The sequence below is a fragment of the Elephas maximus genome, chromosome 4 (genome assembly GCF_024166365.1).
Source record: "Elephas maximus indicus isolate mEleMax1 chromosome 4, mEleMax1 primary haplotype, whole genome shotgun sequence".
Classification (NCBI taxonomy): domain Eukaryota; kingdom Metazoa; phylum Chordata; class Mammalia; order Proboscidea; family Elephantidae; genus Elephas; species Elephas maximus.
The window spans coordinates 114,394,551-114,411,011 of record NC_064822.1 but is presented as its reverse complement, the minus strand read 5'-3'; the positions used below and the strand labels follow the sequence as shown (position 1 = coordinate 114,411,011).

Here is a 16,461-nt window from a genome sequence, read left to right as displayed (position 1 = left end):
AAATTAACATAGAGTTGTAGCCTTGTAGATATATTGATACACGTAAGCTACTCTTATAAAAAATGTTCTTGTCTTTATAACCAACTAAAGGAATATTTTGATAAAAAATAATAAATTTCTGCTGAAAAACTGCACAAAAATTTTGTAGACAGTCATTCCGGTGTCACCCCCTCTGACAATGTTACCCAGTGTAGTCCAACCACCCTCACACTCCCTTAGTTACACCACTGATTGTAGAGTTGATTCTGACTCTTGGCAAACCTATAGGAAAGAGTAGTACTGCACCATACATAGGGTTTCAAGGGGAGAGTCCTATTAGCTCAGTGGTTGAGAGCTTGGATGCTAACCAAAAGGTGAGCAGTTCCAATCCACCAGCAGCTCTTTGGAAACCCTATGGGCCAGGTCTACTCTGTCTTGTAGGGTCACTATGAGTCAGAATTGACTCATCAGCAATAGGTTTTGTTGGGTTTTAGTGTAGTCTTTACAGAAGCAGATTGTCACATCTTTCTTCTGTGGAGCAGCTGGTGGGTACGAACTGCTGAATTTTGGTTACCAGCTGAGCCCTTAACCACTGCACCACCAGGGCTCCTCAGCAAAAAGTGAAAACTGACAAACTGTCGCACTCTTAATGAAAGTTTGGATTAAAATTCATGAACATTTTCCTAGAAAGATTACAATTTTTTTTGAAAAAATATTGTCTGCCACTTTTATGGCTATGGATCACAGGATAGTATTTCTCAAGTGTATTTGATACCAATATCTACATCTAAAGGAACAGCAAAATGTTTAAACAGTTGGCTGTTAACTGAAAGGTTGGCAGTTCCCATCGACCAACTACTCCATAGGAGAAAGATGTGGCAGTCTGCTTCCATAAAGATTACAGCCTTGAAAACCCTATGGGGCAGTTCTACTTTGTCTTGTCGGGTAGCTATGAGTGGGAATTGACTCAAAGGCAATGAGTTTGGATGGGTTTCTTTGCCTCCATCTGACACAAATTAAGCTTTTCCAGTCCAACTTCTTTTATACTAGTTAAATTATCAGATATAAAGTACAGAAAAGATCCACACAAATATAATTCTTTGGAAACTAAGGTATTCTCATCTAATCAACTAATTAGTATCCAGAAAACAAAGAAATATCAGCACTATATTACAAATTACTTGCAGCATGGAAAAACCTATACTTAGTAGGAATTCTGCTATCTTAATGTATCCATTATTTACAAAAATGTAAACTACAATAAAAGAGAGGGACTTATGCTTATCTTAATAAATGTGAAAGAGAATAAAATTAAGAATAAGGAGGAAATGTAACTTAATAAATGTAGAAAATGAAACCAATAAGTTAAAGAAATTCAAAAACTAGTTCTTTGAAAAGCTCAATAGCATAGATAAATCCCTCCTCAATGAATGTGAATGAATAAAAAACAGAAATATTCAATACTTCATTGTACAATCTTACAAATTCAATGAGATAAGACAACAAAATAATCAGAATAAATATGAAAAATGATATATGAAAGTACTACATGTGAGTGACTATAAAGTTTCATTTTACTTCTTTGAAGTGAAGTGACCAATGGACAGCATCTGGCTTCATTCATAGTTTAGTTGACAATATTTTCTCTCCATTACTGGTACATAAAATAATGACACGTGGTACAATTGATGGTGTCTTAAAATTGATTAATTGTGACATCCTTTTTCCACTGATGATATTCTTACGTATTCAGAAAACTCGAGAAACTCCAATAGGAAACTGGTAGAATAAGAGAATTTGGTACTCTGGCTGAACAAATGGAAAATATTTAGCAATCAATACACTATTTATAATACCAACAAGCAACTAGAAACCAATGAGCAAATATCACTATTTATAATCCTTGCAAGCATTTACTTGCCAAAAGAATAAATAAAACATGAAAGATACGGGGCACATTTAAAATACTTATATAGGTTTTTTTTTTGAGGGAATATAAAGATAATTTGAACAAAGGAAAGGCAATCAGTATTCTTAGATGAGAACTTTTAATGTAAGCAATGGTGCAGTGATTAATGCACTTGGCTGCTAACCGAAAAGTTGGTGGTTCAAACCCACCAGCCACTCTGTGGGAGACAGATGGGGCAGTCTGTTTCCATAAGAATTTACAGCCTTGGAAACCCTATGAGGCAGCTCTATTCTTTCCTATAGGGTCACTTTGAGTTGGAACCAACTTGATAGTAGTGGTTTGGTTTGGTTGAGGATGTTTGTGTGTGTGTGTTTGTGTAGGTGAATTCAGAACCCTGATGGCACAGTGGTTAAGAGTTCAGCTGCTAATGAGGCATATCATTGCTGATATCAGATGGACCCTTGCTGAAAGAAAACACTAGGAAGATGTTTATTTGTATTTTATTCGCAATGCATAGGCACTGGACTGTATGGAGCATAACAAATTATGGATAACACTGTGAAGCATGGGAATTCCAGAACACTTACTGGTGCTTATGAGGAAACTATACATAGATCAAGAGATAGTCCTCAGAAGAGAACAAGGGGATACCACACGGTTTAAGTCAGGAAAGGTGTGTGTCAGGGTTGTGTCTTTCACCATACCTACTCAATCTTTTTGCTGGGCACATAATCTGAAAAGCTGGACTATATGAAGAAGAATGGAGCATCAGGACTGGAAGAAGACTCATTAACAACCTGCCTTATGCAGAAGACACAACCTTGCTTGCTAAAAATGAAGAGGACTTGAAGCACTTACAGATGAAGATCAAAGACCACAGCCTTCAGTATGGATTACACCTCAACATAAAGCAAACAAAAGTCCTCACAACTGGATCAATAAGCAAGATTATGATAAATGGAGAAAAGAACGAAGTTGTCAAGGATTTCATTTTGCTTACATCCACAAACAACACCCATGAAGCAGCAGTCAAGAAATCAAAAGATGCATTCCATTGGGCAAATCTGTTGCAAAATTATTCTTTAAAGTGTTGAAGAGCAAAGTTATCATCTTGAATACTAAGGTGCGCCTGACCCAAGCTGTGGTGTTTTCAGTCGTCTCAAACACATGTGAAAGCTGGACGACGAATAAGGAAGACAGACGAAGACTCGATGCTTTGAATTATGGTTTTGGCGAAGAATATTGACTATACCATGGACAGCTGAAAGAATGAACAAATCTGTCCTGGAAGAAGTACAACCAGAATGCTTTTTAGAAGCAAGGATGGTGAGACTATGTCTCACATAATTTGGACATGTCAGGAGGGCTCAGTCCTGGGAGGACATCATGGTTGGGAAAGTAGAGGGTCAGCAAAGAAGAGGAAGGCACTTAACTAGACGGATTGAAACAGTGGCTGCAACAGTGGGCTCAAGCATAACAATGATTGTGAGGATGGCACAGGACCATGCGGTGTTTTGCTGTGTTGTATATTGGGTTGCTATGAGTTGACAGCACCTAACAACAACAACAAGGAATTATTTATTGCAAATACCTTTTTCAAACAACATAAACAGAGACTATACACATGGACCTCACCAGATGGAAAACAAAGGAATCAAATTGACTACATCTATGGAAAAAGACAATGGAAAAACTCAATATCATCAGTCACAATGGCAGGGGCAAACTGTGGAACAGGCCATCAACTGTTCAAATGCAAGTTCAAGTTTAAGCTGAAGAAAAATAAAACAAGATCACAAGATCAAAAATACGAACTTTTGTATATCCCGCCTGTATTTGGAGACCATCTCACAAACAGATTTGACACTTTGAGTATTAATGATCGAAGACCAGAGGAGTTATGGGATGATGTCAAGGACATCATACATAAAGACAGCAAAAGGTCATTAAAAAGACAGGAAAGAAAGAAAAGAACAAAGTGGATGTCAGAGGAGACATTGGAACTTGCTCTTGAACCTAGGGTAGGTAAAGGAAAGTAGAAATGATGAAGTAAAAGAGCTGAATAGAAGATTTCAAATGTTGGCTCCAGAAGACAAAGTATAGAATTATAATGAAATGTGCAAAAACCTGGAGTTAGAAAATGAAAAGGGAAGAACCTGCAAGGCATTTCTCAAGCTAAAAGAACTGAAGGAAAAATTCAACCCTCCACTTGCAATTTTGAAGGATTTTATGGAGAAAATACTAAACAATGCAAGAAGCATCAAAGGAAGATGGAAGGGATATGGACAGTCACTGTACCAAAAGAATTGGTCAACCTCCAACCATTTCAGGATGTAGCATATGATCAACAATCAATGGTATCGAAGGAAAAATTCCAAGCTGCACTGAAGGCACTTATGAAAGACAAGGAATTGTTTTTCCAGGAATTGACAGAATGCCAATTGAGATGTTTCAACAAACAGTTACACCTCTGGGACTGTTCACCTTTCTATGTCAAGACATTTGGAAAACACCTTCCAGTGCAACTGACAGGAAGAGAGCCATATTCATGCCCATTTCAAAGAAAGAAAGGTGATACAATACAATCCAGAAATTATCGAACAATATCATTAATAACCCCCACGCATCTGTCAGTTTGTCTTACTATGGGGGCTTGTGCGTTGCTGTGATGCTGAAGCTATGCCACTGGTATTCAAATACCAGGAGAATTGCCCATGGCAGACAGGTTTCAGCTCAGCTTCCAGACTAAGACAGGCTAGGAAGAAGAACCCACTGGTCTACTTCTGAAAACAATTAGCCAGTGAAAACTTTACAAATAGAGGCGGAACACTGATATAGTGCAGGAAGATGAGCCCCACAGATTTGAAGGCACTCAAAAGACGACTGGGAAACAACTGCCTCCTCAAAATGGAGTCGACCTTACTGACACGGATGGAATCAAGCTTTCAGTACCTTCATTTGCTGATGTGGCACGACTCCAAGAACAAACAGCTGCAAAAATCCATTAATAATCCAAATGTGGAATGTACAAAGTACGAATCCAGGAAAATTGGAAATCCTCAAAAATGAATTGGAACACATAAAGATCAATATCCTAGGCATTAGTGAACTGAAATGGGCTGGTATTGGTCATTTTGAATCAGACAATCATATAATCCACTATGCCAGGAATGACAACTCGAAGAGGAATGACACTGCATTTATTGTCCAAAAGAACATTTCAAGGTCTATCTTGAAGTACAACACTGTCAGCGATAGGATAATATCCATACACCTACAAGGAAGATCAGTTAATATGACTATTACTCAAATATACGCACCAACCACTAAGGCCAAAGATGAAGAAATTGAGAATTTTTACCAACTTCTGCAGTTTAAAATTGATCAAACATGTAATCAGGAAGCACTGATAATTACTGGTGATAGAAATGCAGAAGTTGGAAACAAAGAAGAAAGCCCAGTAGTTGTAAAATATGGTGATAGAAAAAAAAAAAAAATTGGTGATAGAAACGTTGCCAGAGATGACCTGATAGAATTTTGCAGGACCAACAACTTCTTTATTGCAAATAGGTTTTTTTTCACCAACATAAACGGCAACTATACACATGGACTTTGCCAGATGGAATACGCAGGAATCAAATCAACTACATTTGTGGAAAGAGACATTGGAAAAGCTCAATATCATCAGTCAGAACAAGGCCAGGGGCCGACTGCAGATCAGACCATCAATTGCTCATATGCAAGCTCAAATTGAAACTGATGAAATTAGAACAAGTCCACGAGAGCCAAAGTATGACCTTTATTATATTCCACCTGAATTTAGAGATCATCTCAAGAACAGATTTGACATGTTGAACACTAATGACCAAAGACCAGACAAGTTGTGGAACAATATCAAGGACATCTTACATCAAGAAAGCAAGAGGTCATTAAAAAGACAGTAGAGAAAAAAAAAAAAAAGACCTAAATGGATGTCAGAAGAGACTCTGAAACTTGCTCTTGAACGTTGAGTAGCTAAAGCAAAAGGAGAACATGATGAAGTAAAAGAGCTGAACAGATGACTTCAAAGGGCATCCCAAGAAGACAAAGTATTATGATGACATGTGCAAAGACCTGGAGATAGAAAACCAAAAGGGAAGAACGTGCTCAGCACATCTCAAGCTGAAAGAACTGAAGAAAAAATTCAAACCGTGAGTTGCAATACCGAAGGATTCTTTGAGGAAAATATTAAACAATGCAGGAAGCATCAAAGAATATGGAAGGAATACACAGAGACACTATACCAAAAAGAATTGGTCAACGTCAACAATTTTAGGAGATAACATATGATTAGGAACTGAGGGTACTGAAGGAAGAAGTCCAAGCTGCACCTAAGGCATTGGCGGAAAACAAGGCTCCAGGAATTGAAGGAATACCAGTTGAGATGATTCAACAAACAAACGCAGTACTGGAAATGCTCACTCGCCTATGCCAAGAAATTTGGAAGATAGCTACCTGGCCAACTGACAGGAAGAGATCCATATTTATGCCTATTCCCAAGAAAGGTGATCCAACCAACTGGGGAAATTATCAGACGATATCATTAATATCACATACAAGCAAAATTTACCTGAGGATCATTCAAAGGCAGTGGCAGCAGTGTATCAACAGGGAACTGCAAGATATTTACACCGCATTTAGAAGAGGATGTGGAACCAGAGATATTGCTGATGTCAGACGAATCTTGGCTGAAAGCGGAGAATGCTAGAAAGATGTTTACCTGTGCTTTATTGACTACGCTAAGGCATTCCACAGTGTGGATCATAACAAATTATGGATAACATTGCATAGAATGGGAATTTCAGAACACTTATTTGTTCTCATGAGGAATCCATACATGGGTCAAGAGGCAGTTGTTTGAACAGAACAAGGGGATATTGCATGGTTTAAAGTCAGGAAAGTTATGCATCAGGGTTGTATCCTTTCACCATTCCTATTCAGTCTGTATGTTGAGCAAATAATCAGAGGAACTGGACTACATGAAAAAGAATGGGGCATCAGGATTGGAGGAAAACTCATTAACAGAAGGAAACTTATTATGCAGAAGATACAATTTTGCTTGCTGAAAGTGAAGGGACTTGAAGCATTTACTGATGAAGATCAAAACCATAGCCTTTAGTATGGATTACACCTAAACATAAAAAAAAAAAAAAAAAAATCCTCACAACTGGACCGTTAAGGCTGTGAATCTATGGAAGCCAACTGCCACATCTTTCTCTCACAGAGTCATTGGTGGGTTCCAACCACCAACCTTTCATTTGTCAGCCTAGGCTTAACCACTGCACCACCAGGGTTTCTTTCTATAAAAATAATTAATAATAATAGATATAAATAATTAGTGAATCTAAATATAACACTTTGAAAGTTAAGCACACATATGATGAAATATGGATACAGCATAACAATTCATATAAATCTTAAAAAGTTATACTTAGAAGAAACTAAAGAATTCTTTATCCTTAAATATATTCACTATCAAAAAAAATCAACAGAAAAAAAAATAAAGCAACTCACACCCATTATAAGACGTTTTTAAACCCATTAAAAATTAATCCAAAGTAAATAGAAAAATGGACCTTACTAAGGACAAAAAAATTAGGTTATTAAAAAGGCTAAATTCAAAGCTGATTCTTTTAAAAATTCAGGAAAATTCATAAATTCCTAAGAAAGATGCATGAATATAAAACAGAGAGAAAAATATATGTAAAGTGAAGAGTAGGAAAAAAGATATAAATACTAATACATAAAATAACTTTATGGGTGTTTTTTCTGCAGGTCCACAGCAAAAAATAAAACTAAAAACCCAAAGCCAATAAACACATTTTTAGAGAGATAAAATTTAACAAATTTAAACTGAGATGTGGAAAATGTAAATATGTCAATTACCATACAGCATTTGAAAAGGCAAATAAAGATTTGCCACTAACTAGGTAAAGAAATAAATTGCATTACCATTAATTCCACCTTCACCATGTTAAAAAAAAAAAAAAAGATAAACTCATCAACTATGCAAACAATAAAAATTTCTCCTTAATTAATTTTATGAACTTGTCCTGCAATAATTTTACAATAATCTGAATAGGACAGTAAGAGATAACTATTAAATTCACTGATAAATATAGATACAATATTTCAGATGGACCCCCAAAAAATAGCAACAGAGTAATATAGTATAATCAACCAGGATCTATCAAATAATACGAGGGTGAAGAAAGAGGTAGGTGATAGAAGATAGAGAGGTCGGTGTATGAAATACAGGAGGTATGAATTCTGACCACAATATAACTAAAATGGAAAACAGTAACAGAAAGACATCAGGAAAATCTTTAAATACAAGGAAACTTACTGGCTCAAGGGAGAAATCAAAAGATATATTAAAAGTATTTTGAAATGAATGAGAATTAAAACACAAGATCAAAATTTGTTGAAAGTGGCTAAAATAGAGGGAATTTATAGTACTAGATGCGAATATGAAAAAAAGAAAAGTCTGTAATAAAATTTCTCAATTTCCCCCTTAAAAATAGAAAAAGAAGAGAAAAATAAATTCACATTAAGCAACAGAAAAAAAAAAAAAAGAATTGTTACAGAAATCAGTTGAAGTAGGAGAGGAAAACAATAGATAAAACCTGCTGCTTAAAGAAAATTGAGAAAAAAAGATACAGAAAGGACACAAATCACCAATATGAGCAATGAGAGAAGTCACATCACTATAGAGTCTGCTGATATTACAATAATAACAAAGGAGGATTTTTAAAAATGTGTAATGCTAAACTGACAATTTAGACAAAATGGACAAATTCTATAAAGCACTTTGCACCAATGAAGGCAGTTAAATGGGGTTCGATTGTTAAAGAAAACTTGTAGGACTATCACAGATGTCAGTGCTATCATCTGTCATAGTGCTATCATCTAGCTAAACATTTTAATCCCAAAGATACGGTATTACATTTATTTAAAAATTTAAATAACTTTTTAAGGGATTTCTATAATACAAAATATTTTGTATTTACCCACACATAGCTTCCATATGGCCCAGCCATTCTACTCCTACAAATTTACCCCATAGAAATGAAAGCATGTGTTCTCACAGAGAAATATGCATATGTGTTCATAACAGCTTTATTTGGAATTACCTAAAAACCTGAAGTGACAAATATCTGTCAACAGATGAACAGATAAACAAATTGTGTCATAGCCACAAGACGGAAGTTTCCTCAGAAATAAAAAGGAATGAATTATAAATACGTGCAATAGCATGAGTATATCTCCAAAAAATATGCTGAGTAAAATAACCCAGACCAAAAAAAATGAGTACATACTGTATCACTCCATTTATATAAAATTCTAGAAAACACGTACTCATCTACAGAGGAATGAAAAACCAGATCAGTCAGTCATTGGAGGTGAATGGCAGCAGTAGGCGGGTAGGCAGGAGGGAGGGATTAAGGAAAGTTTTGGAAATGATGGATATGTTCACTATGGCAATTATGGTGATACTTTCCAGGAATATGCATATGTCAAAACATCATATTGTATACTTCATGCACAGTTTATTATATGTTGGTTACCATATTTTTAAGCAAATAATGTGCACCTTGTATGTTTGTTTGCCAACCATGCTCTTCCCCCCACAAGGTATTTTTGTAATTTCACTACGCTCATTTTTTATTTACAGCAACAGGTATTATCCTCCTCTCTCCAAGGACACAGTCCCTCTGAAGCCTGTGTTACTTTTTCTTTTTTGCCAAATTTTATAATCAGGAAATTCGCTAATGACTCTTGGCACCAAGAGCTCTTTGTTTTTTGACTTAATGGCATTTTCAGCAAATTAAAAAAAAAAAGGCCACAGTTGATATTGTAAGGTTACATCTCTGACCTGATGATTTAGAATATCATCTCTTTCACCAGTAGACAGATTTCCTGATGTTCCCCAATGTTAGAGATAAATTATTTTCTTTTTCAATGATGGCAATAGTGAGAATGTATTTGGGGGCTGATAATAGCACTAAGGCCATTGTGAGAGTGTCTGCCCAATTTGTTGGGATGGAAATTGCTAGGAGCGCTATACATTGCTGAACCTCCTAATGAATGTAAAGATACAAATGTCTTTATAAAAAGATTACTTTCCACGTTGCAGTTTGAGTATTACTATGTTTAAACAACCAACAGAAACCCTGATTGACTAAACACAAAAGTAAGTACAATAAAGCTTGTCTATTTGATTATAACTCCTTTTGTAGGATCTAGGGCATATTTTCCTCTATAAAATACAATGAATTTCAAGGATATTTTGTATATTTTCTAATATACCCAAAATATATTTATGAGATGTCATTTTAGAATAAATTTCTCTTGTGTAGATAAACATTATTGTATGGAGGTTTTTAATGCATAAGATACATAAATCTTCGTTGAACTTAATATAAAAAATACCAAGGGTAATTTTGGTCACACATTCAACTTCAAATTAAAAATAGTAAAATATATTTATATATATAGAAATACATAAACAAGTAGCAACATCTCATTGAAGAATGCTGTGTTCATTTTGAACATTTGCTTGAAAGATAGAATAAACACTTTAGAATAATTCTCTTCATTAACCTCCACTATATAATAAGTTATAATATCTTAGGACAAAAAAAGAAAACAATCTATATTGAGGATTGTACAACGCATAAAGTTTAAAGGGCTTCATAAGATTTTCTAAAAATGCACAGACGACCTGACAGATTAGGAAAAAAAAAGACAGAAGGAGGGTAGACAGAACGCAAAAAAATATATGTCTTCTATATTTCAATTTGAAATCAATAGCTGATAGTTGCTAAATGACAGAGAAGTTGAAGTTTATAACTTTGCAGTAAGCCATGAGCCTTCCTCAGTGCTTCTTCCCTGTCTTAGTAGCTGTGAGCTGGGTGAATAGTCACAGCCAACTCTGCCCCTGCCTCAGAAGAAAACAGAGTAAGTTAAACAATAAGGTGAGACTGCTCATAAAACAAACTGGGTGTCCAAAGAGAAAAGTTTCTCTATGAATCAATGTAAAAGAACTTCAAGGTACTGATTGCATTTTGAAAATGTTTGAGTTTCTACCATGTAATTAATGATTAAATCCTGAAAATTCTGTGGAGCAGCTTATCACAAACTCAGAAGAATCTGAAGGTTCTTGTCTTCTGGATTCAATATCCTATTTATCATTAGTAAAAGTACCAACAATGGACGTAAAATAATTCATTTAACTGGAAAATCAGGGAGGGAAGAAAAGGCTGTTATCACTTATGTCAGCAGGAAATGTAAAGCAGAGTCAGTAAAGGTGTGCACAATGTCAGAAATAAGATGGATTTTGTAAAGAGGACCAAGAGTTGTTTATAAGACTAAAACATATTTGTCCTAAAGGTAAACCAACAGACAAAAAAACTAGTTTTGGAACAAAAACCTCAAACTCTTCTTTAGAATCTGTACAGTGAGACCAAATCATACATTGTGTATTCGCATTGTTTAGAGAGAAAAACAAAGACCCAACTGTCAAGTAAAGACTTGAAAGCAATAGTGAAATGTTACGATTTAGTTTGTGAATAGGGAAGATTACTTGAGAGCCAAAGGACGGTATTGCTATACATAAAATTATACCTCTCCAGCAATCTGTTTTAGTAACATGAGAAAATCCTAAGCAGAGGATGGAAGTAAACCATGAAAAAAAAAAAAAAACACACACACACACACAAATGAAGAAATAGCCTGAATACGTTCAATTTTTGAACATTTGAAATAATCTATAAGAAAAATTCTCTGAATACCACATACAGATTGGACAGAAGGCAGAAGTCAGTGATGAGAAACGGCACAGTAACATCATTCATTCTGCTGGGACTGACCGATGACCCTCAGCTGCAGGTTCTGATTTTTATCTTTCTCTTTCTCACCTACATGTCGAGTGTAACTGGGAACCTGACCATCATCACCCTCACCTTTGTGGATTCTCATCTGAAAACACCTATGTACTTTTTCTTAAAAAATTTTTCCTTCTTAGAGATCTCATTTACCTCTGCTTGTATTCCTAGATATTTGTATAACATAGCAACAGGTAACAAGGTCATTACCTATAATGCCTGTGTCATCCAAGTGTTTTTTACTGACCTCTGTGGAGTAACAGAATTTTTCCTCCTGGCTGCCATGTCCTATGACCGCTATGTGGCCATCTGCAAACCTTTGCATTACATGACCATAATGAGTAGCAGAGCCTGCAGGATTCTCATTATCTGTTGTTGGATGGCTGGTTTCTGTGTAATAATCCCACCACTAAGCCTGGGTTTAAATCTGGAATTTTGTGACTCTAACGTGCTTGACCATTTTGCCTGTGATGCATTTCCCGTCATGAAAATCTCATGCTCGGACACATGGATTATAGAACAGGCAGTTATCATCTGTGCTGTGCTGACCCTAAATATGACTCTTACTTGTGTAGTTCTGTCATACGGTAGTATCATCAGGACAATATTTAGATTCTCCTCTGTCCAACAAAGGAAAAAGGCCTTTTCAACTTGTTCTTCCCACATGATTGTGGTTTCCATCACCTATGGCACGTGCTTTTTCATCTATATGAATCCAACATCAAAGGAAGAAGTGACCATTAATAAAGTGGTTTCACTGCTCATTTCTTCTATTTCTCCTACATTGAACCCATTTATTTATACTCTGAGGAACAATCAAGTTAAGAAAGTCTTCAGGAACTCGATGAAAAGACTTGCATTGCTCTCAAATAAGTAAAAGAAAAAAATATTTAAAAAAAATCAAAATAAAAGACATACGGCCCCAGGTATTTTGTCTTTATTTATTTTCAATCATCTAAGCTAGGAGCCCTGGTGGTGTGGTGGTTAAGAGCTAGTGTGCTAACCAAAAGGTCAGCAGTTCAAATCCACCAGCCACTCTTTGGAAACCCTATGGGACAGTTCTACCCTGTCCTATAGGGTTGCTATGAGTCAGAGTTGGCTCAACGGCAATGGGTTTGTGTTTTTTTATATTTCAGCTCTTGGCACAGCGGTTAAAGCATTCATCTGCTAACCAAAAGCTCAGCGATTCAAACCTACCATCCGCTGCGTGAGAGAAAGATGTGGGAATCTGTTTCTGCGAAGACTTACAGGCTTGGAATCCGATAGGGGCAGTTCTACTCTGTCCTATAGGATTGCTATGAGTCAGAGTTGATTCAATGGCAGGTTTTTGTTTTTTTTTTTTAAATACTTTAGTTACATTTTTTTTCTCAATCCTTTTTTAAAATAGCTTCCATGAACTCTGCTCAAGCCTTTCTTTCATCTTCATTTTTCAGTCCAATATCTGATTGATTATGTTTTGCATCTTCTTAAGAGAACATATAAGTAGATTTCCCCAAAATTTATTTGAAATGAAAACAACTTCATAATATTAAGTTATGAGACATAATAAAAGCCATTACTCTAGTCTGGTCAATATAGTGTAAAATCCATTGTAATTCTACTTAAATACACACAACAATGATATCTAAACACCTGAAATAAGAATAAGGATGAAAAATGGCATAATGGAAAAATATGAACAACAGTTTAGGAAGAAAATAATAGCACTTTCAATATTGATAAAATAGAGTTTTAAAATGACATGGAAATATCACTCTCACGAACATAAAAATGCTGAATAAATTTTAGTAAATATTATTATGAATCTATTGATAAAAGCATTGCAAAGTTGCAAGTAAAAGGTGTCAGAAATAAATATACAAATAAAAGTAGAGAAATAATCTATAAATTGACTGGTAGGTGCTCAGGAGAGCTTAGACTGGAGGATGAGAGCAGGGTGTTGCGTTACGGATCCCAGGGATTTCGGTTTAAAGTCTCAGGATCAATGTGGTGAGAGCACTTGAAATGGCACAATAGCAGAAAGTCCAAAACCAAAAACCAAACCCATTGCCCTGGTCAGTGGCATCTCTAGGGTTAGTGTCATTGAGTTTAGTAACTCACGGGATCACCCCACTCCATGGACCTCCTCCCGTACCAGAGTATACAGAATCCTTGGTAATGTTTTTTTTGTACTGTTACTTGTAAATCATAATTCCCATATATTTTTCCTTCTTTTCCTTTAATTACTACTTCATTCTTAAAAAAGTTATTGGTATAGGTTCACAAATACTAATTACCACTATTTTGTAGGTAAAACATCAGAACATTTAACAAAATCAGCAACCATAAAAACACCGGCAACAATGGAAACAACAGCTCATGCTTGTAGCACATGTGGAAGAAACTACACTATTCAAAACATCATTGTAATTGGGTAAAATGATAGCTCTGACTGGAGGGCATTAGAAGGTTCGAAAAGTAAATTAACATAGAGTTTTAGCCTTGTGGATATATTGATACATTTTTTTTTTTTTTTAAGGTGGGCTTACGAAAAATGTTTTTGTTGTTATGACTATCTAAAGGACTGTTTTTATAAAAAAATAATAAATTTCTGCTGAAAAACTGCACAAAAGTTTTGTAGATGGTAGTTTTGGTGTCACCCCCTCTGACAGTGTTACCCGGAGTGGGCCGACCCTCTCGCCCTCTGCTAGTAACACAACTAGGTATATAGTTGATTCCGACTCTTAGGAAATCTATAGGACAGAGTAGTACTGCCCCATAGGGATTCTAGGGAGGAGTCCTGTGGCTCAGCGGTTAAGAGCCTGGGTGCTAACCAAGAGCTCAGCAGTTCCAGTCCATCAGCAGCTCTTTGGAAACACTATGCGGGGAGATCTACTCTGTCCTGTAGGGTCGCTATGAGTCAAAATTGAATCATCAGCAATGGGCTTGGTTTGGTTTTGGTTTAGTCTTTATGGAAGCAGATTAACACATCTTTCTTCTGTGGAATGGCTGGTGGGTTCAAATTACTGAACTTTCAGTTAGCATGTGAGCCCTTAACCACCGCACCACCAGGTCTCCTCAGCAAAAACTACCAAGTTGTTGCACTCTTAATGAAAGTTTGATTAAAGAATCATGCCCAATTTCACAGAAAGATAATAAATTTTTTTTCTGAAAAAATACTGTCTATTACTTTTATGGCTATGAATCACAGGAAAGATATTCTCAAGTGTACTTGATACCTGTGCCTACATCTAAAAGAGTGGGAAAATGTTTAAACGCTTGGTTGTTAACTGAAAGGTCGACAGTTCAAACCCACCAGCTGCTTCACGGGAGAAAGAAGTGGCAATCTACTTCCATAAAGATTACGGCCTTAGAAGTCTTATGGTGCAGTTCTACTCTGTCCTGTACGGTCACTATGAATTGGAATCAACTCAAAGACTATGAGTTTGGATTGGTTTTCATTGCCTGTTGTTGTTGTTCTTAGGTGCCGTCGAGTCAGTTCCGACTCATAGTGACCCTATGCACAACAGAATGAAACACTGCCCGGTCCTGAGCCATCCTTACAATCGTTGTTATGCTTGAGCTCATTGTTGCAGCCACTGTGTCAATCCACCTCATTCAGGGTCTTCCTCTTTTCCACTGACCCTGTACTCTTCCAAGCATGATGTCCTTCTCCAGGGACTGATCCTTCCTGACAACATGTCCAAAGTATGTAAGACGCAGTCTCGTCATCCTTGCCTCTAAGGAGCATTCTGGCCGCACTTCTTCCAAGACAGATTTGTTCGTTCTTTTGGCAGTCCATGGTATATTCAATATTCTTCACCAACACCACAATTCAAAGGTGTCAATTCTTCCCTGGTCTTCCTTATTCATCATTGTCCAGCTTTAACATGCATATGATGTGATTGAAAAGGAATTCTGCTATCTTCATTGTACCCATTATTTACAAAAATGTAAACTAGAATAAAAGAGAGGAACTTACACTTATCTTAATAAATGTGAAAGAAAATAAAATGAAGAGTAAGTGAGAAATGTAACTTACTAAATGCAGAAAATGAAACCAATAAGCTTAAGAAATTCAAAACCAGTTCTTTGAAAAGCTCAGTATCATATATAAATCCCACCCCAATGAATGTGAATGAAAACAAAACTGAAATATTTAATATTTCATTGGACAATCTTGGAAATTCAATGAAATAAGACAACAAAATAATCAGAATAAATATGCAAAATGATACATGAAACCACTGCATTTCAGTGACCATAAAATTTCATTTTACTTTCTTGAAGTGAAGATATGTGACCAATGGAGAACATCTGACATCACAGTTTAATTGACAACATTTTCTCTCCATCAGTGGTACATAATATAATGGCATATGGTACAACTGATGGTGTCTTAAAATTGATTAATTGTGGCATATCCTTACTTCCCTAATGATATTCTTACATATCCAGAAAACTCAAGAAACTCCAATAGGAAGCTGGTAGAATAAGAGAATTTGGTACTCTGGTTGAACAAATGGAAAGTATTTAGCAATCAATAGACTGTTCATCATAGCAACAAGCACCTAGAAATCAATGAGCAAATATTATCTCTATTCTTAATATTTGCAAGCATTTAATTGCCAAGACAATAAATTAAACATAAAAATACAGGGCACATTA

At 35.9% G+C, this 16,461-nt stretch overlaps 1 protein-coding gene across 1 annotated transcript; it reads left to right on the top strand.

Annotated features, from left to right (window-relative positions):
• Positions 1-11,755: 11,755 nt before the first annotated feature.
• LOC126075607 (olfactory receptor 6C2-like) lies at positions 11,756-12,691 on the top strand. The gene has a single exon (XM_049883444.1). The coding sequence runs from the start codon at positions 11,756-11,758 to the stop codon at positions 12,689-12,691; it is 936 nt and encodes a 311-aa protein (XP_049739401.1).
• Positions 12,692-16,461: the final 3,770 nt, after the last annotated feature.

What these genes read in the sequence shown, in the direction of transcription:
- LOC126075607 (XM_049883444.1), top strand. Translation starts at nt 11,756, where the DNA reads ATGAGAAACGGCACAGTAACATCATTCATTCTGCTGGGACTGACCGAT.